Source organism: Polyodon spathula, chromosome 28, assembly GCF_017654505.1.
Source record: "Polyodon spathula isolate WHYD16114869_AA chromosome 28, ASM1765450v1, whole genome shotgun sequence".
NCBI classification, from domain to species: Eukaryota; Metazoa; Chordata; class Actinopteri; order Acipenseriformes; family Polyodontidae; genus Polyodon; species Polyodon spathula.
In genome coordinates this window covers 4,143,029-4,170,910 of record NC_054561.1, presented here as the reverse complement: position 1 = coordinate 4,170,910, position 27,882 = coordinate 4,143,029, and the positions used below count along the sequence as shown (strand labels likewise).

The following is a 27,882-nucleotide window of genomic DNA, read 5'->3' as shown; positions in this document are numbered from 1 at the left end:
TGACATGCATATGACGCACTGACTTGTCAATGGCAGGTTAGATTGATAAGTACATGCCAGTCACTGTGGTAGGGTATCAGTGTTCAGCATATTTATAATTGTGCTGGTCAGTTTAATAGGGAAATCCTGCTGATAAACCACAGTGCCTTGTGATCAAGAAGAGTGGGAGTTCATGATAGACTTCCAAGCACTTTAAACTTAAGCTGTGTGTAAGACACTCGCTAATGTAGCTGAGTTTCACAAATGGCAGGAGCAATTGGAAAACGGTTTGTTTGTCAAATAAATGTTTTAGCCCTTATGTTATACACAGCTCTGCTCAGTAAGTCATGTGCTATAAACTTAGACGTAAAAAAGCCTACTATATACTCAGGACCTGAAGGAAGTTATTTTGGATTTTCTGTGGATTTTTATCTACCAGCCATAGGGAAGTAAGTGTTATTATTTTCAATCTGTTTTTTTCTGTTTCCCCTTTTTTCATCTTATGTTTCCTCATGCATTTCTTTATGTGCTTTTTCCTAAGTGCCAGTATTGTCGTGGGGGCTCCCAAGACAAACACAAGCCAGCCTGGTGTGACTGAAAGTGGAGCCGTGTTCCTCTGCCCCTGGTCAGAGAACGGGGGTCTGTGTGACATCATGCCATTCAATACCAAAAGTAAGGGAGAACCCTAAAACAAAGGAACCTATTTGTAAACTTTACAGGAATGTTTCATTCACTAACTGTTTTTTTTTTTTTCTTAATCATTTGGATTAAAGACATTTGCATGTTTTGTTTAAGAGAGGGTTAGTATTTTCAAAGCACTGATTACCGTAAGGGAATAGCTTTTAAAACAACCGTTAAAGTCTTTACATTTCTATGAATATGACCTGAGCTAGTAGGGATGAAAGATGTGAAGAATGACATGAATTCATTTTAGAGGTGTATTTTGAAGCAAAAGTGAATAAATGTTTTCTGGAAGGAATAAACAGGAAATGATTGTTCTGAATAGTTCCTTACCTTTTCTATTTTCTTCAAAATATGTCCATTATTTGGTTCCATCTTTGCTCAGTGTACTGTTTTTTTTTTTTTTTTACACCCAAAAGGAGAATGTGTTTTAGTCATTTGAACACCTTTAACACGTAACATTTTTATAACTAAAGAATGGCATTTAATGCTCCTACAGGCTAAAATATGCTGGTATGCCATAGCCTGTCTTAAATACATCACAAGATACAACTGTTATTGAAAGCAAATGTTTCAATAAATACCTTCAATATTATTTAATAGTATTCAAAAACTTTGATTTTATTTATATGTATATACTTTTACGTCTAGATTGTTTTAAGTTATGAACTTAATAAATAGCATAACTAATAATTATTTCAGACAAGCAGAAAGTGATGTGAGATGGTGTCGTCTAAGACACGTTAAGAGAACCCTTGACTTGTAATTCATCTTATAGTTCTCCATAACCAGATTTCACTCTACACAGGGAATCAGTGGCCAAACCTGAGAAAACCCTTCAAATCTTAACTCTAATAGAGAAACCAAATTGACTGCTGCATAATAATTATACTATGAATGATATAAAGAAAATACTGTTAATTCAATTAGAAACGTATGCATTAAGTATAAAACACTTCATGATTAATAAATGCTAATTTTTAATTATATATATATTTTTTTTAAATGAATACTATTATACATATTGGACTGTTTAATTTCATGACTGCAAAGTGCCATTACATGCTCATGGGATTTGTATACATTTATAAACTACTACATGATCTAGTGGAGGACTTAAGGACTGCTCCGTCTCTCACTGCCTTCTGCTGCCTCCTCAAGACCCATCTGTTTAGACTGCACTTGCAGATCTCTTGATCCTACCCCTCCTACTATGCCCTGGATTGCTAACCTAGCACCACGTCACTGGATCCTCAGCTATGCACTATTGCACTGCTATGCCATTGTAGATATAAATGATGTAATCCTAACATCCTAGTTCATGTTGTATTCTAGTAATACAGTTGCAATTGTAAACTATACTGTTTTTAAATATCAATCTTGCATTGTAACCCTGTACTGCCCTATAAAACCTATAGGTCGCCTTGGATAAAGACGTCTCCCAAATAAATAATAATAATAATAATAATAATAATAATAATAATAATAATAATAATAATAATAATAATAATAATAATATCTGAATAGTCTTTCATTCATTAATAGCTATTCAATATTCTTGTAACAAATTCCCTATTGGACAGGTGACCAGGAATATGAGTATGGGGGTGGCATGGTGATTCTGAAGACTAACCAATCAAATCAGTGGTTGGGGGCGACAGTCAGGTCAGACAGTAATTACATTGTGGTAAGTAGTAGAATCAGACAGCAATTACATTGTGGTAAGTAGTAGAATCAGACAGCAATTGCATTGTGGTAAGTAGTAGAATCAGACAGCAATTGCATTGTGGTAAGTAGTAGAATCAGACAGCAATTGCATTGTGGTAAGTAGTAGAATCAGACAGTAATTACATTGTGGTAAGTAGTAGAAGTGTTGATACAAGAAAAATGCTTGCTTTACTGTGGAACTTGAAAAATAGTACTGCATTGACTACAATAGTGTTCATTATTAAAAGTAAACATGAGCTGTAAACATACACATTGTTCTGCATGCTATCTTTATAATTATATCACAGCCTACTTATGTGTAAAACCCTTATAATGGTATGCTTTTCTTTCCCAAAACAATATGAAGCAGGGCAAAAATCAGTTGTATGACTGATAAATGTGAGCTAAACGTAATGTGACAATAGCTAAAAGGATATTATCCTCATTGACTCCCACTTAATTCAAACTGGGACAATTCAGTGTGGTGGTAACATTCAGAGGGTGACATTGACATTAATTATATTCGACATGTTTGACAGAAGGAACTTACACTGCGATATAAATATAAGTGTATTGTTTTGCACTCCCAAAACCAATTTCCAAGAGTATGTTTTATTTTTATGTTTTTTTTTTTTTTTTTTTGGGGGGGGGGGGGGTGGTTGCAGGCTTGTGCTCCCTACTTCAAGTGGAACGTTGTTGAGGGTCAGGATGAGTCAGGAACAACCCCCGTTGGAAACTGCCATGTTGCAGCCATGTCTTTTGGCACCTATGCAGAATATTCCCCTTGCCGTTCGTACAAAACTGAGCAGTACTACAAAGATCGCGGTTACAGTAAGTAACAACATGAAGTGTCCATTTCCTTCTTAAGCAAGCTGAGCCATTTTGCTGCTGGATTAAAGACAAAAAACGAAATGGTGTTATCTCTTATTAGCTTTATTAGCATTTGTAATGCCCACCCCCCTCCAGCCCAGTTTTGTAAAAATGGAAATAGAAAATAGAAAAACTGGGACGATTTAACAATTGTACTGTTTCAAACCGGGACAAACAATTCTGACTGAAAGCTGGGACGGTCCCAGCTTTTCTCAGGATGTCTGGTAACCCTAAGGAAGCAGCAGCAACAGCTTTTCATCTGTATTACTGTCTTTGAAATGTCTGCACATTCCAAACTGTGTAAAAATCAAGAACCAGAGAAAAAAGTGATTAGTTACAAGTGTGAAAAAATTATTACATTTTATGAATGCTGTTGTCCTTTAAACAAATATTTAAAATGATGTTCATGCTGTAGTTGGTAGTGGTTTAGCTGTTTAGCTATAGAGATTGCTGTTATGTTATTTGTTTACAAAGAAATGAGCCATCGCTCAGCACTTGTCAATGCTTTTATTTCTATATTTTCAGACGGGGACCGGCGGTTCTGTGAAACTGGATTTAGCTCTGACATAACCAAGGTAGTTTATCATACATTTAGAAATACCAAGAGAACCTACGGTTTATTCAGCGTCATTGAGCATAATTTTGTATCTGTTGACTAGCGCCACCTGGTGAGAAGTATTGTAGTTGCACCAAATATAATTTCTAAGTCAGACCTGAATTTGCTGCACAACCCTTCTGGTATTGTTTATATATTTTTTTAGGATGGGAAGATCGTTCTTGGTGCACCAGGAGCGTTTTACTTTATGGGTAAATACAACTTTTTTGTTCCACTGAAAATATAGCAAATTATTTTTCCTATCTTCTTAGGTGCTGAGGGAGCAGATCAATCTGACTAAGGTGCCGATTGTACCAGATTGAGTGGTGTTTTCTATACCACCTAAATGTGATATAATTATAAGATAAACCTCTATGAAGTAGGCCTAATTTATTCTAACACAACAGGAAATCTGTGATAAAACAGTATACTTTGCATGCACTGTATTACATTTTCAGATGGGTTGCTTGTTAACTACTGCAAATACATGTGCACAGTGCCCTCTTGTGTTCAAACATAAGCACTGTTTAATGCCTTATTGAGCCCTAGTACCCAAGAGCATTTTCATGTAGGTTACAAGGCAATAAAACATGTTAACCAAGCCTTTCAACTCATAGCAACAATTTTTAGTGGAAATTTTATGCTTAAGACCTAAAAATATTAGCCTGTGGGTCTATTTTGATTATCTCTCAAGACCCGTGTAATCCCATAAGCATGTAACACCCAGTATATTTTTACACACTGTGTGCATTTAAACCTTTTCTAAAATACTTAAACATAAACACACTGTGTATTTCCGCAGGCCAGGCCATAGCAGCAAACATACCAAAAGTCTTTGAAAGCCAAATCAACAGGGGACCAATAGTTAATGTAGCAGGGGAAACTAAAACTGCTGAAGATCAGTACGGTGAATATGATGGTTACCGAGGTAAGACATACTTATAGCTTAAAGACAGCATTTAAAATCTGCTATATATAGGTAGAATCTGTTTTAATTGATTAATAGCAGCATGTGATTTAATTTTGTATCTTTGGTGGTGTTTATTATGCTTTAATTATTTTAAGATTTAATTGAATATAGAGCTAACTTACTCATTTACCGCTAACTTGTGTGATTAATAATTAATCAATTAGTTTTAACTTATATATTTTGAGTGGAAAATAGCTAATGTTAATATCATTTCAAAGTCTGAGTCCCTATAATGTGGTTTCTTTTTTGTTTGTGGTTTATTTTCTTCTCCTGCAGGTTACTCTGTCGCTGTGGGAGAGTTTACCGGAGACTCTGTCCCAGGTAATGCATTATCGCTTTATTAAATATGATACACAATTAACATTTTAATTGAAGTTCAGTTCCATGTTAATATACAAAATACAATACAAATGTATTTAATATAGTGACCTTGACGCCTTTGCATATATTCAGTATGCATGTTAAAGAGAGGCCATTTATTTGGGCATTGCTTCAGTTATTTAAGACATAAAAAGATTGTGTAAACCATTAGATATTAGGTTTTAGAACAATACTGATGCTTTGTCATTTTCATATGGTTTCATTTCTCTAATGCATATATGGCCCATAGCCATAGTCAAAGGCTTAGAATTTGTTTAAGTAGGGGGTGAATTGCTTTTCAATTGCAAAGTTAATTGGAAAGTCACTCTAAGGACATAACAATATATATATATATATATATATATATATATATATATATATATATATATATATATATATACACACACACACACACACACACACACACACACACACACACACACACAAAATACACATTGTACAGTAACTTTAAGTTAATTATCTAATAACATATGAATAATTGTATGACTGAGATACACCCATCAAGAATCAATCAATCAATCTTTATTTTATATAGCGCCTTTCACAGTGGGCCACCACCACAAAGCACTTTACAAGATAATGAGGAACAACGCACAATACATTAAATACAGTGAAATAAAGGGCATAGTACATTAAATACAAAGAGCAAAAAACAATGCAAATACATTAAATACAGGCATAATACATTAAATACAAGGCTAGGATGTGAATTCTAAACATTGTGGATGCGTGTGTCATACAGAATCATACAATTAAGATGGAGTGACAAACCTGAAATAGCAATTTAGACAACAGCTAATAACAGATATCAGGCTTGAAGAGCATTGAAAGCAGGAGAGAACAAGTGGGTATTGAGAGTTGATTTGAAGGGAGCGACTGAGGGAGCTGCACACACTGAAGCTGGGAGAGAGTTCCAGAGAGTCAGGGTCATGAAGCTAAAAGAGTGCTCGCCGAGCGAGGTGCACTTTAGCTTGGGTACAACAAGCAGGCCTAAATAACAATAATACATTTTTTTAATCAAATTAACTAAATATGTTGTGTATGTTCTCTTTGGTAATAATACCACAGCTCTTCTTTCACAGACTATGTGGTAGGAACCCCTAATGGAAGAAACACAGCTGGCACTGTAAGTATGGACCATTTGAACAGTACTGTTGTTTTCCATAGCATTGGTATTTAAATCTATTGAAAATGGATGGATCATAATATTGGATTGTTTTTATCAATGTAATGTTTTACTATTTATGGTGTTAGGAATCTGAGTGGTTCTGGGTTCAGTATTAAGTTGTTACAATTTGTCTCAAATGCCCTGTACACACTGACTTTAAACCACAAAGGTGCTAAATGCAGTTAGCATCCGCACTATGCAGCATTTAATACCGTACGCGAACACCTCAGGGGGTAGTCTCGAGTCTGGTTCTAATTAGATCGCATCAGAGGTTACCAACTACTTTACAAAAACCTGCCCACTTCTTTCTGAAAACCCGCCCAAAATCTGCCCAATCAGGAGTGCAAGTTGTGACATAACAATCACCTCTGATGTCATTCCCTATTGTAACAAATAGCAATTACACTTTTTGTGCGTTATGTGCTTAGTAAACATTCACCTCAAATAGAAATCAATCAATCATTCCTTTTTTTTTAATCAAATAAAACCCTTGAGAACAAATTCTCATTTGCAATAATTCCTTGTTACCAGACTGTGCCTTTAAGAAAGTGCATTCTGGGCAGGGTTGCCAGAAATTAAAATATGTTTGTAGCCTTAAGTCACACGCTATCCATAATGTTTCAATATTTAGCAACAGAGATGTAAACACTAAGGGTTGACCCATACAGCTTAGTGTTTTGCTTAAAAATATTGTTAAGGCTTTGAAAGTATTCAAAATATATCCAGGACAAATGCCCAAAAGTAGTCCAAAAGCCATTTTTAATTTCACAATAAAAAAAAAAAAATACCAGCCCAATTGGGCGTTAACCCGCTCAATCTGGCAACACCGATTGCATCAGGTAGTGCATTTTGTCAGAAAAGACGGCATTGTAATATCAAACTATGGTACATGTTTCGTGTATCCTCCAATATCCCAAAATGCTTTCTGATATGGTTAAGGCGCGTGGACCTTACACATATACAGTACTCAGAACAGATGCCTGAAGGAGTTGAGAATGACTATCAATACTGCTGTACCATGTACAATTTCTGAGGCTTGTTGCAAAATGGTGGATCATGGAGCAACGTGATCAGATGGCAAAATAAAGGAGCAATGAATTCAGAATTCAAAATGAAACACACACATTATGATAAAATGTACCAGACAAAGCCATAACGTTCATGCTAAGAAGCGTTGTCTTCCGTGGGCATGGGCCCCATATTTGCCAGGTTGTACAGTTAAAATACAGTGCAAGGAAGGATCAGCAGCGGTTTTAGGCACACGCCACCCGTGCAATTGCATAGGGCCCCAGGCAGGAAGGGGGCCCCTGTTGTAGTGGCTCAATTAAAAAACTTATATTCACCTCAAGTCTGCACCAGAATGAATGACTTATTAGTCATTTTACTGTTATCTATATGCCATGAGGCATACATAGAAAAAACACAACATACTGGGGTTTAAAGCCATGCGCAAGTTCATGTCCGTATGTGCCAAGTACCTCCCACAATTTAAGCTAAAAATGATAAGATATTTAAAAATGAACTAATTTCGACACACTGCAAACAATGTTTGCTAGCGCCTGCCATCATTGCTGCAAACTTGAGGGGAATACATGTATAGTGTCTCACACATGTAGGGCTGTGTATTTGAATGAACCCTGAAACAAATTAAAATGAATGCACAATGTATCGTCATCGCCTCTTGTGATGCTCGACTACACCTACAAGGGAAATTTGCTGGACCTGTATCCTAATGTCAGTATTACTGACTTGTGTTTGCTTTTGACTGTGCCTGTCTCAGTAGCGTCAGGAAAGAGATGCTTTTCTTGACTAAACATGAAATTAATTTAAAAAAAAGTATTTACTTTCTAAAATTGACTGGACTAGGGCAGATATCAATTGAGCGCCACATTTGCCAAAGACGAGATAATCAGACTTTGTCATTACGAAAGCACAAAAGGTTCATTTCTAACTGTTGCTGAGTGCGTGGGGTTTTTTTGCGATTGTTGTTGTAAATGCAATGCGTTTAATAGTGCTGTTGCCATGTTTGAAAGTCATGGTATTGTAACGTAGTATATAACTGGTAAGAATAGGGAATAGGAGCCCTGGAATCAAGCTCTGCATGGGGCCACTGCAGGATAAACACCACCACTGGGGGGATAAAGCCATATTAAGTTCCACAGTCCATTGCGTTGCTAGGAACTATTTTAACAGTGTTTGTAAGCATTAAACCAGACTAAACATGAAAATTTACTTTAGTTGGATGAGTTGAGCTGGATTAATTAAAAAGAAAATGAGTACAGTTCTCAAGATTAGTTATGTAGTGTGGACAGGGCCTAAATCTGCCTCTACCAGGCTTTAACCTAAAAATATATTCATGTTTTTTCAATTTTGACTGATAAGACATTTAATGCCACCAATTTATATATCACACTATTCGTATTTCATGTGTTTTGTGTTTACAGGTCAAAATCTATAATGGACAATCAACATATACATTATCATCAGTCCATAGTTTTTTTGGAACACAGGTAAGCCACTGGATTGCAAATTTAGGATAGTAATATGTAATATTGTCTAATAATTGTTTTGTACTTCCACCGACAAAAAAAAAAAATCTAAACTACTAGACCAAACCTTATCTATGTTGTTCTTCATTCAGATAACAGCCTACTTTGGGCATACAGTTGCTGTAACTGACATCAACAATGATGGGTGAGAAATATTTTGTTATGAGTTAAATTACTTTTTTTTTTTACTTTACTTAAGCTGCACTATGCTCTTATCAAGTCCTTCTTTAGGATTCAATGGACGAGTGAGACCGAAAGGAGCCGAATGAAGCCAGAAAAAAAGTGTATCTGATAGCCTGATGCACCATAAAGATAACAAAGGAGATAGCTGTTTCTGCATCCAGCGCTCAAAGAATATCACTGACATTTGCAGAGCTTTTTGAGATGTTATAGTAATAAAATAATGACTTGGATCGCATTATTGAGGGGTTTGGTGATAAAACAAGTGATCAGGAGAGGATTTATCAGTATGCAGGTCTATAAGAGGTATGTGAAAAATACAGCGAACAAGGGGTGGGGCTTGTCTGGAGGTACAGTACTTAGTGTCCTTTTGCGATTCAATGCCTTTTAAACCTGTTTTACTCTTAATTAAATATTTTAAACAGCATGTGTAAAATAAACAGCGCGTGTGAAAATAAATTGGACCTGATGCACCTGACAAGCGCTGAATAAATGGACTTGTGCTGCAGTGCTACAGCTTGCCAAAATTTCCAGCTGATACTGAGCTTGGAAGCCGTAAAACTGCCTGGCAGTTCTAGTTTTTTTATTATGTCTCAAATAAAATTCTAGGTGATGCAAAATCTTTGGACATAGATGTACAGTTCTTCTGGGCTGTTGTGGGAATGGCTGTGGTGTGTGAACATAATTGGACCTTCTAAATTGTGAATTAAAACAAACTTAATAATCAAGGTCAAGCAGGGTTGTTTACAGTGCAGGGTTGGCAAATCCACAATTTAACTTTCCTTGAAACCCACACCACAGTTCTAAAAACGAAAAATACACTTGGAAACTTTATTGATTGCATTTGTCCTTTCTGAAAAGCAAACAGTAACAATTTGGAGTCACAAGCGATTAGAGGCCATTCATGGTGGAAAATGGCAAGCTTTTTCCGCTTTCTTTTTTACCAGCAAGGATGACGTTTTGATTGGTGCTCCCCTCTTCATGGAACGATGGCCTGACAACAAGTTGCACCAGGTGGGACAGGTGTACCTGTTCCTGCAGAGGGAGGGCTCAGCCTTTTCTCCCAAGCCAGACCTGACACTCACCGGAAGGGATGTGTATGGAAGGTTTGGGAGTGCTATAGCCACACTTGGAGACATAGATCAAGATGGTTATAATGGTAATATGTTAAATTTGCTGTGGGGACAATTTGTTGTCGCTGGCACTTATGCAATTAAAGATAATAAATGAAGTTGAATCTTCTATTAAATGTTGTGCTGTTAAGCAGCTTTTTGGTTACAAAGATTTATACCGTTAATAAATATTTTTACAGTAATCTCTGTGTGTACTAGAAGTCACATAAATAAAATATAATTTGTCCCTGATTGTTGCTGTTCTTGTTATACTTCTATCCATATATTCTCCATGATTAGTACATCATTTCAAGCTGTAAAATATGTAAACATGATAAGCGAAAACAAATGACTCATGATTTTAAATGTTTAACCCAAAATGTCCTGTGTTACAAGGATTTTGCATTAATTTTCATATTTCCTCGAATGTTTAGATTATCATATTATATATTATAAATGTCATCATTCCTATTATCGTAATGTTTTGTAAACCACATTAGTTCTATGTGTGATAATTAATTTATAATTTGAAAAAGAAAGTAAAAACATAAATATGACTGCTAAAAGAAGGCTACTTTTTATTGAAAACATTTTATTAAACGATTTAAGCTGTAAACTGAGAAATACTATTAATTATGTTTTTTTTTTTAGTATTTTTTAAATTTAGCACTATTGAGCATTTTATTGTCCTGGTTAAAATTGCCTCTAGTGCAGGGGTGAATGATCTATTGGTAGTTGTAGTAGAAGTAGCATGTATTTTATTTCATTTTTGTTAGACATTGCAGTGGGAGCTCCCTATTCTGGCAGTGAAGGAAGAGTGTTCATTTTCACTGGTCAAAGTGATGGAGTGAATCCTCAGTACACCCAGGTCCTGGAAAGCCCTTTCCCCAAACAAAGCACCTCTGCAGCCTTTGGGTTTTCCCTTAGAGGGGGGTCAGATATTGACTCCAATGGCTATCCAGGTAAAGCCATTTTAAAATAACCTCTTTGTAAACTACAACAATCCATTCCAGTCCAATTATTTAATCAAGCACCTATAATCAACTGAACAATTAAATCTGTTGTGGGGAAAAAAAAAAAAAAAAAACTCAGTTCAGTAATTAAAAAGCAACTCGACGCATGTTTGAATATCTTAACACATGTACTGTTCTTGTTGTTTCAGATTCACTTTGTATCATGTGGGTCCTCGTTCAAAAACTGGGTACACATATGCACTTGAGTCATTTGACTTTATACGATAAACTCTAAAAGTCAAATTATGGGAGAAAGTCCCACTTTTATGGGGAAATAACTGTTAACTTACAAGTGCAATAAATGGAGGTGTGCTGCAGATGTAGTTTTAAAAGCCTTTTGGATTTATGTCCTAGCACTACAGCGGATATTCAGTCTTAAGGTCTTGGGTTTTCCCTTGATGACATGTCCATGGTGCATTTTCAAGGTGATTCTGTAGGGCAGTGTCTGGAAGAGTTATATGCTGTTAGAAAAATGTTGGGCTCGATCAGGGAATTATTCTTCTGTCATCAGTTTCACATATTGTTTCTTTTTCAGTTACGTGGTTATATTACAGATAACCAGGGTTCCAAATGTGCAATGATCATTTCTGTATTAAATTCCTTGTAAGTGAAACTTTGCTTTTCTCTTGTAGATTTGATCGTCGGCGCTTGGGGGATCAGCAAAGTTGTTGTATACAGGTAGGAATGCATTTTAAAATAGTCTTCGGAGTAGATCCTTTTAAGCGAGGGAGATGGTAAAGTAGTGGTTGGTTGTGCTGTGCTGTGAATGGGAGCATTTGTGATGTTTGTTTATTAATAGTGTACTTAAGGCAAAGCGAGTGAATGGCAGAAAGATTGCACTTGTCAAATAATAAACATGTACATAGGTCTGTGTGGCAAAGTGGTTGATTGTGTACAGGTGCAAGAGTGATGGAGTGCGTAATTAAAGAGATTTGTAATCCAGTTAGAAAAGTACTTTTATTAAACAATCCAGGTCTGGTGACCAAACAATGATCCCTGGCAATACACACCAATGTGTAGTGCATGGGGTAAATAATAACGGGTTTGCAGTCCCAAACAATAAACACGATTATCCCTCCCACAATGTACAAACACTGTCACCAGTCCCAGGTGCGTGCTGAGAGCTTGTGGTGGATGATACAGTTAGTTGTGTGACAACAGTGTAGTGCTCTTCCTGGTTTTGTGCTGGCCCTTAGCGACAGCTCCGGAACGTGTTAGCTGTCTATTACTATACAAGCAACAATTATAGACAAGACAAAACAAGCACTCACTCACGATACGTTATCACAATACTGCACAGGCCCTTCCGGGTTATTTCTTGTAACCAAAGCGAAGGAACAAATACATCGCTTCGACCCCTATTTATACCGTCACTCATGACCCCTTGGTAAATGATTGCAGTCTCTCCTGTAACCCGTGGCTGCCACATTATTTATCTTCCAGGTCAATGAGTTAGTTTAGCGAAGCTCCATCTCTTTTCTACATGACCTACTTCCTTTTAACCCTCGGAACGAAGTGTCAGGTCAGGAGGTCCAGAGTACTCTGTTCGTGTTACTTAGCACCCTCACAGGTCGGGAGGGAGATTTACCACCAAGAATCATTGTCTTTCTGTCACAGTCTATTGATGCTGTTATAAATCCTGCATTAATATACACTTTGATCTCTGCAGATCACAGCCTGTTATCAAAGCAAAAGCCAAACTCACTCTTTACCCTGATGTTCTGAATCCTGACACCAAGACCTGTAAACTGCCACAATCCAACACTGCAGTCTCCTGGTACGACTGTTGTTTGATAAGTCTGCGTAAAGAAGTTAAGGAGATTATGGTGTCTGTATACTAGTAAGACCCAGCACCACCTACTGTATAGTAGTTTATTGCTAGCTAAACCATCACTAAAAGCCCTACATTACATACTGTATATATATATGGCAGGCAACTAGAACTAAAGAACAGCTCCCTAACTCATGAAAGCACTTCAAAACAGCCTTATGGGAGGGGAAAAAAAGCATTTGAGTAATTGCTGTTAGAACCGCACAAAGTAATAGTAGTAGTATTAGAAGTGGTATTTTGATTTTGATTTTACTGAGCCTGATGTTTTTCAGTGGACTAATATCATTTTGATAAACCTTTTACTTTGCAGTTTTATCATCATGTCATGTGTCGCTGTGTCCGGGCGGAGCATTCCAAAACAGATAGGTACAGTAATTGAACATCGCTGTTTTCAAACACATGAGAGTGGAATTTCAACTGAATTGATTATTACTCCTTTGAAATTCAAAACAAATTTACAGTAAATGTGTTCCTCTTTCCTTCACATCCCCAGTCCTGAATTCTGAACTCCAGCTAGACCGGATAAAACGGAAAAGTATGAGACGAACGCTCTTTCTGGACTCAAACCAGCCCAAAGACGTGTTCTCTCTCTTCATCGACAGAGACAAGGGGTTTGCCTGCAAGAACTTTACTGCGTATCTCCAGGTGAGGCTAGATAAGCGTGTTTAAAAGGGCTGAAAGGGATTGTAGCTCACAAAATAATTCATTGAATCTTGTAGGACGTCCATTGACTTTAGCAGGGTTCTGAAAAATATAGCGTTATGTGTCCCCACCTGTTGCTACAACTGTTTAAGTAATGTACCTGTAATTTACTATCATGGAGCAAGACTTGGGGAACTTTTAATGGAAAAAGTTTGTAAACATCCCCATTATAACCTCTCACTTATAGAATATAGAGATGCTCAAATAATAGAAACAGCGTTGGTGTGTATTATTCAGAAAACAAAACAGAAAAGGACAGGGGAGAAAAGCCTGCGGCCACACTTTGCTGGGAATTGCTAGTTGCTATGTGCAGTGTGACTGCAAATGTTCCTGCAGGTATCACTGGCATCACATGTGCATTTTTGCTTTGAAGCAATGGTCCCAATCTGTTTAACAGATCGTCAAACCTTTCACCTGTCATTCTAAAATATTTAAAATATCTCTCACTGTCACATACCCACATCTTTCTAATTAATGTATAACATTCTCACTTTTGGATTCTCTGTTGGTTGAGAGGATGGATGTACCAACAACTTTTGATTTTTTTTTAAAACTTGTTAAGCAAATGCAGTCTGTTTTTAAAATATGAATGACAGCTGTTTAGTCAAAGGGGCTTCATACAGCAAATAGTGAATCTGCAGTGCTTTTTAAGCTGTCTTCACCTGACCTATCACATTCATCTGCGACAAAAGTATCAACCAACCAACCCTTATTACTCTTTAATATTTGAAGTGTGCAGATTTGAAAGAATCGCATATTGTAGCATACGCATATTTTCCTTTTAAAACATATCTACTAATACTCTTGGCTAACATTCAACCAAGCTATCTAAAGAGGATATTATAACCAAAGTTTTCCTTAGCCTAACAATAGTCTCACAGATCCTGTTGGTTGTCGCTGATTGAAATCAGCAAAGTGTTCATCTTTTTCTTTCAGGATAAATCAGAGTTTAAAGACAAGCTGAGTCCTATTATCATCAGCCTGAATTACACCCTCATTGAGTCATCCCCGCAAAGGTCGAAGACTCCCTTGGCAGTGTTGCATGGACAGAAGGCAACAGCCGTACAGGTGACTAGTCTTCACTGGATATGAAGCCATCACTCTACAAAAAATCCAATTAGGGTCTATAATTTGTTCTGAGTTATTAGAACATTCTTTGTGTCTGTTAGTGAGCTTGCACAGGGAATTCTAACTGCCTGGCACTGAAGATACACTCATGCCCTTTAAATCCTGTGATAACATGTTCTGTCAGATTTGAAGATGTAGTTGAAGCTCTGTAAGGTCCATAATTTCTTAGTAATAACTTCAGTCTCACAGGTAATTTTCAATAAAAACAGTTTCATTCCAGTACAAAAAGAAAATCCAACGCAAACAGTACAAAACATAGGTACATGCAAACTGGACGTACATATCTTCAAACAAAACAAAAACTGTAGGTCTAATCCTACAGGACTCTGTGTCGATCGAAAAACCTTCAATGCCTGTCATTGAGGATTGATCAAAAGTCAGTAACGACCTATAAGTAACTTTTTCTGAAGAGCAGCAAGCTACCTCCAATGTTCGAATGTTGATTGTGAGTTTTCAAACAGATACATGCATACACATAGAGGCAAAAATAGTCAAATAATTATGCTGTTAATTTAACAAACTATAATTTATTTATTTTTTTTACGAAAAGAATGCACACAGATATGTTGGTTAAAAAGTATGTCTGGAAATTACACCACAGTTCCCTCACTAGTATTGTACAACCACCATTTTGAAATGCCAAGTGAGTAATCTCAGAATGTTAGCTATCATTACGAAGCGCTCTCGTCGTGCAGGTCATTCAATAGAAAGCGCCATATAGAGCTCTGGAGCGCTCTGCCTATTGAACGCACCCCTGGTTTCTATGTTCAAAATCCAAAACAACACTTAGAAAACAAAGGGACCTTTGAACTACAAAATCTTATCCAATCCAAGAGAGAGAGAGAGAATTAATGATGTCCCTTTTCTAACAGCTAAGGAGAGTTGTAGAATTGTTACAATTAATACAATCTTACAGCTCTTTTACACCTTAAACCCTAATTGTATGTTTCAGACTCGGATAATTTTGGATTGTGGCGCTGACAATGTCTGCATTCCAGATCTGAAACTGTCTGCATATCTGTGAGTATCACATTGGCCCTCTCAAACTCAATTCAGTTTATCTGTGAGTATTGCATCGGTACTCTCGAGTACAATTCAGTTTATCTGTGAGTACCACATCAGTCCTGTCAGGTACCATTCAGGATCTTCAAAACAGTTCAACAGTCGTCCAGAAAGCCCTTGCGCTCTCATCAGTGAATTAAATGTGATGGACAAAACATGTAAAGAAAGTGTATGAAAGCGGAAACTTACAGCTATGGCCAAAAGTTTCGCATCACCTAGAATAATATAATATATATATATATATATATATATATATATATATATATATATATATATATATATATATATATATATATATATATAAATAAAATTTATGATAATTTTATTTAACATAACATCAAAGAAACTACAAAATGATATCATAAAAGCCATGTTAGAAGTACAGTATTTCATAATTTGAAATGTCAATTTTCTTTTGTTTTTGACAGTTTTTTGTTAAGCATATGGAAAACTACTAGCGGTTTGTATTTCAATATGATAATGTTACATTATCGAGCAGGTTTCATTTGACTTTATGAAGCAAAATTGGTTAATTCTACAGGGTGATGCAAACATAGCTGTAGACTGCAGATAGAACCATCATTGGACTCGATTTGATATCGTAACTACTTTTACAGTACAATTTCATGAAGCATAAGATGTATTTACAATAAGTTATGAGACAGGATTTACTTTCTTTTTTTGGCACACAACAGTAAACATGATTCCCTGTTTTGCTTCCAGGGACAAGACCCATCTGCTCATAGGTATTGAGAACCCAGTACTGCTGGTTGTCAATGCAGAGAACCAGGGAGAGGGAGCCTATGAGACGGAGCTCTGTGTCCGACCTCCCCCACATACACACTTCCAGGGAGTTCTGAGGAACAGAGAGGTATGTGCTTGTTTGGGATCTTTCTTTTATGACACATGCAGGTTGGTTTTATAGTGCCAAAGATCTGATATGTACTCTGTCCATCAGGGTTTCACAATGCTGACCTGCACCAAGAAGAAGGAGAATGACACTGTAGTTGTGATCTGTGACTTGGGGAACCCAATGAAACAGGGGTCCCAGGTAAATAATAACCAAGGTTTTTGACTCCAATATATTTAACGATTCACACTAATTTTATGCTGAAGACTTATTATAGACCAGTGATAATGTTTCAAACAGAGAACATTTATTTCAAAGTCCTGTTTATAGGTAGCACATTTTTCTTGAAATAGCTTGAATTCGTGTTATGTGCATAATATACAGTGCCTATAGGAAGCAGTCACCCCCCTTGGACGTTTTCACAATTTGTTGTGTTACAACCTGAAATCTTGATGCATTTAAATGGGATTTTTTTGCTTTTGATTTACACAACTTACTCAACACTTTCAATGTGTGAAAAAATGTGGTTGGGGTGAAAAAACAGATCAATTCAAAATAAAAACCTGAAAGGTCTTCATTAGATAAGTATTCACCCCTTTGCTATGACACTCCTAAATAAGCTCAGGTCCAACCAGTTGCCTTCAGAATTTACACAATAAGTTAAATAGTCCATCTGTGTGCAATAAAAGTGGTTCATATGATTTCAGGTTAAATACACCTGTCTCTGTAAGGTCCCACAGTTGGGCAGTGCAATCAAAGCAAAGATAATACCATGAAGGCTAACAGCTCTGGAATAAAGTTGTAGAAAGGCACAGAACAGGGGAAGGGTATAAAAAGATTTCAAAGACATTGAATATCCCTTGGAGCACAGTTAAGTCCATCATTAAGAAGTGGAAGGTATATGGCACCACCCAGAATCTGCTTAGAACAGGCCATCCTCCCAAACTGAACAGCCAGGTTAGAAGGGCATTGGTCAGAGAAGCAACCATGAGGCCAATGACAACTCTGAAAGACTCACATCGTTCCATGGCTGAGATGGGAGAAACTGTCCATGTGTCAATAGCTCAGGTACTCCACAAATCTGGCTTGTATGGCAGGGACTGGGAAACGTGTCAGGGTAGAGGGCAAAATGGATGGAGCTGAATACAGGCAAATCCTTGAGGAAAACCTGCTTCAGCCTGCAAAAGACCTAAGACTGGGACAGAGATTCACCTTTCAGAAGGACAATGACCCCAAGCACACAGCCAAAGCAACACTGGAGTGACTTAAAAACATGAAAGTGAATGTCCTAGAGTGGCCCAGTCAAAGCCCAGACTTGAATCTGATTGAGAATCTGTGGCAAGACTTGAAGATTGCTGTCCACTAATGATCCCCATCCAACTTGACAGTGCTTGAACAATTTTGCCAAGAAGAATAGACAAATATTGCAAGATGCAGATGTGCGAACCTGGTAGAGACTTACCCCAAAAGACTCGCAGTTGTAATTGTTGCCAAAGGTGGTTCTCCCAAGTATTGACTGAATACTTATCTAACCAAGACATTTCAGTTTTTTTTTATTTTTCATCAATTGTTTCACAATAAAAATTCTCTTGCCTCTTCAGTGTTGAGTAGGTTGTGTAAATCAAAGGGAAAAAAAATCCCATTTAATGCATCAAGATTTCAGGTTGTAATACAACAAACTGTGAAAACATCCAAGGGGGGTGAATACTTACAAGAGGCACTGTAGGACAGTACACAGTGATATACATTTAGTAATAGTGTTGATAACTTTGTTCTAACACATAATATCTGTTACCTTCTCTAGCTAAAGGTGGGTCTCAACTTCAGTGTCAGCTATTTAGATGAGGTGGAAAGCAGTGTTTTGTTTGAACTGCAGGTTAAAAGGTAAGTTTTCTTCTACTTTCCTTAGTTTAAAATGTACCATTATCAGTGACAATGGAGCTACTATATTTCAATTCAACAGGAACATTTTAAAAATGGCATTTTAATTGCTTTTTACATTCCTCTTACTATTGGAATGTGTTTGCAATCATTCTGCATCATTCTGGCTTCTGTTGCTTCAATATTGAGTAATTCAAATTCTTCTCTATATGTGACTTTACCTGGCTTTGAGGTTGTCTGAAGACTAGTGCCAGGAGGGTTAAACAGACCTAATTTCATGCAAATAATGTTATTTATATTATTTACAGATAGAGTAGGTGAAGCAGGCAGAGCTGAATGTTACATTGTCACATGGTTTGAGTGGAATGAGGACGTCTGTTGAGTACCCGGCAATTAAGATTCCCCTGACAAGCTCAAATAATGTTCAAAGCCACTCAAAGACTGATATAAAAGACAATGAAAATAAATTGATATTGGAGAAACCTAGTGCCACTCAGCTATAGACAACATTGTAAATAGTAATGTAAAAGTAGAGAAAATGATGAAAGATACTTAATGTATTCGATACTGCAACAATATGAAAAACTAGCCTAGGTCCATTCAGGGGGCAGGAATAGTCCTGTTACCTGAAGCACAGGAAGTGAATGAGGGGGCAGAGCAGTAGGGCAGGATATGTGGTCTTCGCCTGAGACGAAGTGAAAATAAAGTCTGAGAAAAACAAAGCAGTCAGTATAACAAGATGATAAGCTTGTAGCTCCAGCTTTTATTTGTTTCGTTTTTTTTTTTTAGTAAAAACAGCCACAACCCAGACAGCAATGTGGCGAATTTGAAGGTCAATGTTAGTGCTGTGGCTTCGCTGGAAATGCGTGGGTAAGAGTTATTGTTTTTTTGTAAACCATGAAACATCAATTTGATATGGATCCTTATTTTCATAGGCACACTCTACATCTGCTTCTCTCCAGCTGTAGGAAGTACTGTATTGAGCTAATGCACCCCCATTGTATTTGCAGTTCAGCTTGATGTGTAAGTTGGCTTTTTAGGCAACCTGGGCGTGGTAGTAACACTGGTGCAGCTTGTAGAGTGGTAGTAATGAGACTTAAGTTCAAAGCATGTACCATTTAATCGTGTTTAAGGACAGTTTTGGTAAAATGTTGCAAGTATGTATTATTGTTTGTGTGCTTTTATATATAACTGCAGCTTTAATTTTTTTTCAAAAATTAAAACCCCCAAACGTGTGTGACTTATAAGGGTGCTGGGATACCCCGAATTTGTACTGAGTTTATTTTTCTTTTCAGGGGCTCTTCTCCTGTTGAGTGTGTTCTACCAATAGCGGAATGGCAGCCAAAATCAGACCTTAAAACAATTGAGGACATTGGTCCGCAGATTGAACATATCTATGAAGTGAGTTTAACAAAAAAAAAAAATGAAAAACTACATGTCTACTGGTTAACAAAATGGTGAAAGTATATCATGGGGCAGTTAAGCATGATAACCTAAATACAATAAGGCATATAGTCAGTAGGGTAAAAAGACCAAAGTCAACCATGGTATAGAATGGAATGTACACACTCTAAGCATGATTAATAATAGAGCAAATTCACTAGAGTACAGATAAACATCTTTACTAATATAGTCAATAGTGAAATTAGTCTTCTTAATTAACTTAGAGTAAGTAGCCACATATTGCTTTTTCTTAGTTTTATTTGTGATGTTTGCAATCATTCTGAGTCTTTCTTATTGCAGTATATTGTCAGCAAAACAAAGGCTGGATAGCGCTGGCTCTTGCTTCTATCCTGTAAAGCCACTTTGGTTGATCTACCTGTTATATATTTGTAGAGCAGCCTTTGAACTTATGGTAGCAGCTTCACACAGACTTACTTAACCACTGCAAACTGTATTAAAAAAGATACAGGGGATGGTAACTGGTTGTTAAATTTATCTTTACTCAATTTTACCTCACTTTTTCCTAGATAATTTCAACTTCTTATTTAAGTGTACTCACTAAAATGGCACGTGTGTAAACTTCTATTTTTAAGCTGCACAACAAAGGCCCAGGGACAGTGAATGCCAGGATAGAGGTGGACTTTCCCACCCGTCTCCATGGAGATATCTTTCTGTATGTCTTTAGCAATGCTGTGGAGGAGAACTTGAAGTGTGAAACAGACTCGCCTGACATCGATCATTACAAAGTATGAACTTTTTTTTTCTTCTTTTATACAAAAACTGCCATGTAAAAATCCAAGGCTGCAAGTGCTATTAGATACTTAGAGGGTTATTATAAAGTATAATGTCCACTTGGTGGCGCTGTTGTGGAAAAACCTTTCACCAAGTTCAAAATACACAACATATAAGGTCAATAAAAAAAAGTAAGTCAAGTAGACAAATGTTTCGGTTAGTGCATCTATCACTGTGCCATTCACCACAGAGTAATGACACTGTAAAGGGAGGCTCCAAATGAAATGCAACAAAATTGTAGGACTTCTCCCATAGAGTGTGCTGTAACCCTCAGTTAAAGGTAATGGTATGGGCACCATTTGTTTTCAGGAAGTGTTCCATTGTTGAGATCATGTTAGAAACAGTCAAGTACAGCATTTTCACAGGGACACACTAAATGGCATCCTTTACATTGGATAGGGATGTTTTCCATAGCAGCATTGCAGAGAAGCCAAGTGACTGTAATCAACTTGTATGACATGCTTTTCTCTACAGCATGGCAAAAGAAAGGTACAAGTTTAAAAAGGAAAAGGGTGGGAGTGCAAATGATCCTGGAACAGGCAATTACTGCCGTTATCTTGGAATAAGAAATATTCATGCACTCCAGTCCCAGTGACTTGGAGACTAACCTTGCATTTGTTTTCTTCTTAAATTCAGCTTGTGAAGTCTTCAGACACTGCTTTGAACCAATCCATAGCTTTCAACCCTCACAATATCAATAAACGAGAAGTAGACGAACCAGAGCAACTGCACAAAGAACCAACTCACGTGGTACTGTAGACCCGTATCCTCTAGCTCTTAATGATACCTTAGAAAAGTGTACCATAGCAAAGTGTAATAGAGCATAGGTAAGCATTGTAAAGAATAGTGAGTGATCGTAAAGCATATTCATAAACATGGCAACTTCTTTCCTATAAGGCTACATATGTTAAACATTTTGGTATTTTGGTATAACATATTTTAATGTGATGTCTCAGATAGACCACAAGAGGGTGACAGAGGATGAAACAATGTAACCACTTTCACACAGTTCATTGCATAGCATAGTTTAACAAACATTTGAATGTACATTAAAAATAGTAAATTAGTGAAGCCATTATACAGTGAAGCATAGTAGATGACAATTTACTGTTGATATGGTCGAAGTACTTGGACTATAACATCAGATATAGTATACATGCATTATAAACAGCTAAATATATATGCCAATATGACAAATATATGTGTTTTTGTGACAGAATTAGAAAGCTGTATAAACTTTATGTCCTCCAGCCTAGTTCTTTAGTGTTCACAAATAAAAAATAAAAAAAAACCAAGCAGGCTGCTTGTGGCTGGCAGTTCAAATGTAAGCTTCAGAAATGGTGTCTTTATTTCTGTTTTTGTTCATATTCTAGAACTGCAGCCATGCGGTATGTGTGAGTTTCAGGTGTCGGGTGACTAACCTGGAGAGGGGCAAGAGTGCTGTCGTCAGGGTGATGTCTCGACTCTGGGTCCAAAGCTTCATGGCGGTAAGAAGACGACCCACTGGATCTTCAAATGTGATACAACCCCAATTTAATAAATTAAACACAAAGAACACTCTGCCATGGTTTATGTTGACAAAGTATTCATGCAAAGAGCCATACACAATACTGACACATTGCAAACATGGCCTTAACAGCACTCAGTTGTGAATATAAACCAGTGCAAGAATGATTAACATGCTGACCTATATCTGCATCAAAAGCAGTATTCAAAACTATACATGTACAGTAGTTTACCGGTATTAAACTTATTATCATTTCATAAATTATATTTCTATATAATTGAAGAGAATTCCATTTTTTATATGTAAGAGGCCCTTTGAAGATTTCATTCTGCAGTCCATGGCTTCTTACAGAGTGATCAGCATGCCATACAAGATCAAGCCTGAGGTGCTCCCAGGTGGAAGTGCAGAGGTAAGATACACTCCTGTCTTATAATACTGGTCTTGTGCAAGGGTACTTCCTTCACAGATTAACATTTTCGGAATGCCAGGTATTGGTAAGACATCAGTAAGTTCCTAAATGAATTATGTTTCCTTCATGTGGAATTTCAGCCCAATAGAAGCTTCAAACATATTTTTAATTGCCTTTTTACACTTAGTGTTTATGGCGTTTGATATCATTCTGAGGCATTCTAGGTTCTGTTATTCCAATGCTGAGTTCTTATCATTTATTTGTAAATCTGCCTTCACCTGCTTTGAGTTTGTTTGAAGAAGTGCCCGGACTGAACAGCTTTCCTCACTTTATTCCAATCATGTGAGAGTGTCACTTTTCAATTCATCCATCCCGCTTTGCATTTATATAGACATTGCATTTACATAGGTGGGGCTGGAAGAGTTGAAAGGTAGGTCACACTGTCACATGATTTGATGGGACTGAGTAAGGGTGTTTAGTCTGATTCTCCAGAGAATCTCAAAGCTATGTAAATCCTGAGGCAGATTTAGAGAAACAAATAATCAATAGTTATATAATCAACTCAATACTGGAGCAACTTTAGTGATAGCTTTCTGCATGTGGTATTAATTATGTTCTTAATTATAAGTTAATCATTATGTTTAAATTGTGTGTGAATGTGTTTTTATAGTCGTTTTAATTCAGTTGCTTTAATATGCTTTTATATTGAGTTTCTATGCAGTATTGTGTAAGTTTCAAATTCTTTCATTTCTCATCGGCAAAACCAGCTACGGGTAGTTTTATATTGCCTATAGACTCAGTCACAGATAGGTGTCTGAGCTAAATGCCAAAAGGCAGGAAATTAGCAGAGATAGTGTGAGACGGGGAGGGGAACTGAAAGACAAGATGGATGTGCCCTGCTAGGTACAACGTGGTATGCGCCCCCCCCTCTCCTTCCCCCCACAGAGGGAGTGTGCAATGATAGAGTGGAAACCCCTATCACTGGACAGAAGTAAGACAAATAGGAGTGGAGTCAACAATTGTTTAGAAAGGTATAAGTATCGAACATCGTAAAGTTGTTAGTCTTTTCATCTCTTTCGAAATGACTCTGTACGTATGCACTGAGCTGTACTGAGGCCTTGTCCAAAGCCAGTTTAAATCCTGTGCTTATATGATTGTATTGGAGGTATACCTTTCTAGTATATAAAGTGTTTTCGCATCAAAAAAACATTTGTCAGCTTAATTTTTTCACTGCACAACAGAGCCCAGAACAACTCAGAATGAATACAAATACCATTAAAAAGCAATGTAAAGAAAATGTAAATAAGGAATTCAAAAGAGGAAGAATTTTCCACAAATTATCTTCATCAGTGTTGTGACATTTGTAGCATTCTACTTTTTAATCATGTGACAAAGTGACTACAACGAGGTAGCATTTCAGTCTCATGAAAAGAACATTGCAGAGCTGTAAACACGTCCACTTCAGCTCCATGGAAACAACTACTCTAACTGATGGCTGTCTTGCAGACCCTTACTGAGATTGTGTGGATCTCTCCAGATGGTGAAAAGGAAGTGCCTCTCTGGTGGATTATTGTGGCTATTATTGCAGGCCTCATCCTGCTGTCTCTCCTCATCTTCATCTTGTGGAAGGTACTGTTTATACTGAAGTTCCTGTGAAAGGTGTGGATGTGAGCACTTATAAAATATTAACACCAGTTTTTCACACTTTTACTATTGAATAGACCGTTTCTCTGTTACCCAGAATCCCCTGTGACCAGCGGGGTAGTGGTTTTGAAGTAGCTATAGAAGGAATTACATAAGCCGGACAGTTTGACAAGTATTATCCAGTCCTTTTAAAGGTTTACATTTATATGATTCCTCTAGTCTTCAATGAGACATTTATCAACCTTCTCATCTGAAAGTCTAATTCTCTGGCCAATAATATCGAGATTAACTGCATGGGCCACTGCCCATAGTCAATTACATTTACTTTTATTCTTCATAATTTACAGTTACAATGGTTGTAACTGTACACTGTTACATGCTACCGTTTTTACTGGGGCATTTACAGAGTTAGTGCTTTCATTTGATGATTCAAATCCCATGACAGACATCTGACAGTCAACTTGTTACCAACTTTTAATCTGGATCCTAGTTATAACAGTATTTATAGAACACAGCTTCCTTAGAATTAGGAGGGCTACTGGACAGTGTTGGGGAGTTATTAAAATCTGATTACATTTTTCAGTTATGGACAAGTAACGAAATGTGGGAACGGATTACATTTTATGTGAAACAATTATTTTTAAAAAATTACTTAAATATACACTGTAACTGACTTTTTAAAAGTAATAAGTTGCTGTAATTACTCTCATTATACTTGTGTTCAAGTAACTTGTAACTGTAATAGACTTTTTAAAAGTAACTTCTCTTGTAAGCTATTCGTAAAACTGATAGTATTTTGACTACATCTTCTCCAGTATAGTCTACTAAATTCCTGTGTTTACATAACAACTTGACGTCTGTTTGAATTCAAACCATTGCGCCATTACCTATGTATATGATAAGAATACCATTGCTATTTATGGACCACTGTAAGTTCTGTGACAGCTGAGCTGGGTCTGTTTAAGCTCAGTCACTACATCAACCATTTCATTGCATTCTGAAAGGAAAAAAACATACCCCAACCAGCTGTCTAACTGATGTTCTCCTAAGAAAACCTATACGCTGCCGAGGACTGTGGGAACCGTAGTTGGTACTTTTGATTCCAAAAGCTGGAAACTACATGTGAGAGAAAGTACTGCACATTTTGTTATCGTCCTTTTTTTCAGATTGGGTTCTTTGAACGAACACGGCCTCCGAATGACAGTAGTGAAGAACTCAATCCGGAGGGGAATTGAGAGTATGGAGAGATGCAGAGATGCAGTTTACAACTGAAAATTAAAGCACCCATGGCCAAGCTTGTTCCCTTACACTTTTGAATTTTAACTCCCCTACCTGTATGATCTTCAATGGGAATATAGAGATTCTATACTAATGACAACACACATTAAGTCTATATACATATATATATATATGTATGTGTGTGTGTGTGTGTGTGTGTGTGTGTGTGTGTGTGTGTGTGTGTGTGTGTGTGTGTGTGTGTGTGTGTGTGTGTGTGTTGTGGTGATGCTCCACAACAATTAGGTAACTACTAGACTTTATCTGCAATACGAATTTGTAAAATTGAAGGTGGTTTTACCACCAGTTCAAAATAAATAACCTTTTTTTTATTTTTTTTTTTAATTCTCATTAAATATAAGCTAGTTTAAAGCGTTGTTAGAATTTTATTAAATAATCCAGTAGGTTGATATGACTGCTAATCTCTAGTGCAAAATGGCATTGTGATTGTACTCGCATATTAGCAAATAAAAACTATGTAATAATCTTCAGAACTGATAGATAATTAAAGATGCATTCTAAATGATATTAAAATATTTTAATCTGAAATTATACAATAGTCACTTCCATCACTATTATTTGTACTGTATATTGATTGTTAAGACTTAGACTCCACTTTATCTAACAGATTTTCTATTGACTTATAATATTACATCATGTTCTATCCTATTTAGTCACTATGCAGCTGGTCTTTGTGTACAACAAAAATAAGGGTTTCCAAAGAGTGACTCTAACATATTTGAACAGGCAAAACAGTTGATTGTACTTGCTATTAAACCCCTGTGGTCACAATTAGTTTAGAATGGTAAGTGCTAATTAAGCCACAAGATATTGTCAATAGCCATCATCGCTGCATGCTGGTTAGCATTGATATTAATCCTACTTCTATTGTGTTGATGGACTGAAGAAAGCCTGTGAGAATTCATTGTTTTCTAGAATGACACAATTGGGAGTCTTCTTACATGTGTGTGAGAGACTGACCTGGATAAACCGACATTATATATCTGCTTATTGAGAATATTACCAAAGTACAGTAGTGCTTTTGAAATATTTCTACTGGTAACTGAAATACACTCTCCATATTGAGCAAATGGTAAATTATTTGCTGGTATGCTGCAAGTGTTTAGGGTGAATGTGATGGTTTTGTAGTTGCAAGCAATATCATGGACTAATTAATTATACAGAAGATTAATGTCACAGCTTGTTATTGGTTAAAACCCTTTATCTTCTGTGCCGTGAGACACACTTTTGAAAATGTTGTTGATGTGGTGTGCTCAAGACATTGGGACACAAACCTGCTTGTTTTGTTACATTCCCCTTACTATATTATGGTGTTTGCAATCATTCTAAATGGTTTTGCTGCTTCAAAATTGAATTATTACCATTTTTCTCTAAATCTGACAGACTTCTCTGGAGACTCCTCACTGCCAGGAGTGAACAGCCTTCCTCATTCTATTTAAATCATGTGACGGGTAAAGCAGACTGTGGCAGGGCAAAAGCCCTGCATGTGTAAATAATGTATTGTGTGTACAGTTTAAAAAAATATTGAATGCAAGTGTGTACTAAATAGGGCAGATTTTTGCAATTGTAAATAAAGTTGAAAAGTTTTGAATTTAAGTTTGGCAGGGATGGGGTTAGGTCCAACTTTGGAATGTGGCTGGGTCTTAATTGACTAATTAATGATCAATTAAGCCCAGCCACATGGTATAAAAAAAGAGCTGGAAAGCCATTTTTTTTATTTTGGTTCTAGTTCCAGCAAGCGTGCAGCCTCACTACTGTGTGGAGAGCCAGGGTGAGAGAATTGTGTAGGGATTAATTTAGGGGATTTTGCTCCCACAACAGTTTATTTTAGTGTCTCACAGTGTAGGTTCTGGAGTGGGACCTCTCTTTTAGTGGGAGCAGCATTAAGCCAGTGTTTGGCAAACTTTTGTTTTGAGCTGTTTTCTCACTATTTTTTTTTTTGTGCATTTTATTTGTTATTATTTTGAATACACTCCATCTGTGTATGTCGTCCTGCACTTATGGCGGCCATCTGTCACTGCAACTTTAGTTTATTTGAATAAAACATGGACACCTGAGTGGCGCTGTCAACTTCATCCATCTTCTCTCTCTCTCATCATTCAGCGGACTCCCACAACAAAAGTAGCCAGTAA

General features: G+C 36.8%; 1 protein-coding gene across 1 annotated transcript; it reads left to right on the top strand.

Moving 5' to 3' along the window:
• The first annotated feature begins 110 nt into the window (after window positions 1-110).
• Window positions 111-27,390, top strand: itga2b (integrin, alpha 2b). The gene is made up of 30 exons (XM_041231643.1): window positions 111-428; window positions 521-651; window positions 2,244-2,347; window positions 3,033-3,198; window positions 3,763-3,812; window positions 3,999-4,044; window positions 4,635-4,760; window positions 5,079-5,123; window positions 6,266-6,309; window positions 8,796-8,861; window positions 8,993-9,045; window positions 10,028-10,239; window positions 10,969-11,154; window positions 11,838-11,883; window positions 12,875-12,982; window positions 13,347-13,402; window positions 13,530-13,681; window positions 14,675-14,806; window positions 15,819-15,886; window positions 16,652-16,799; window positions 16,887-16,979; window positions 18,583-18,662; window positions 19,449-19,529; window positions 19,955-20,060; window positions 20,696-20,848; window positions 21,531-21,644; window positions 22,268-22,381; window positions 22,709-22,810; window positions 24,317-24,439; window positions 25,621-27,390. The coding sequence occupies exons 1-30, from the start codon at window positions 244-246 to the stop codon at window positions 25,687-25,689; spliced, it is 3,159 nt and encodes a 1,052-aa protein (XP_041087577.1). The 5' UTR covers window positions 111-243; the 3' UTR covers window positions 25,690-27,390.
• The last annotated feature ends 492 nt before the right edge of the window (window positions 27,391-27,882 follow it).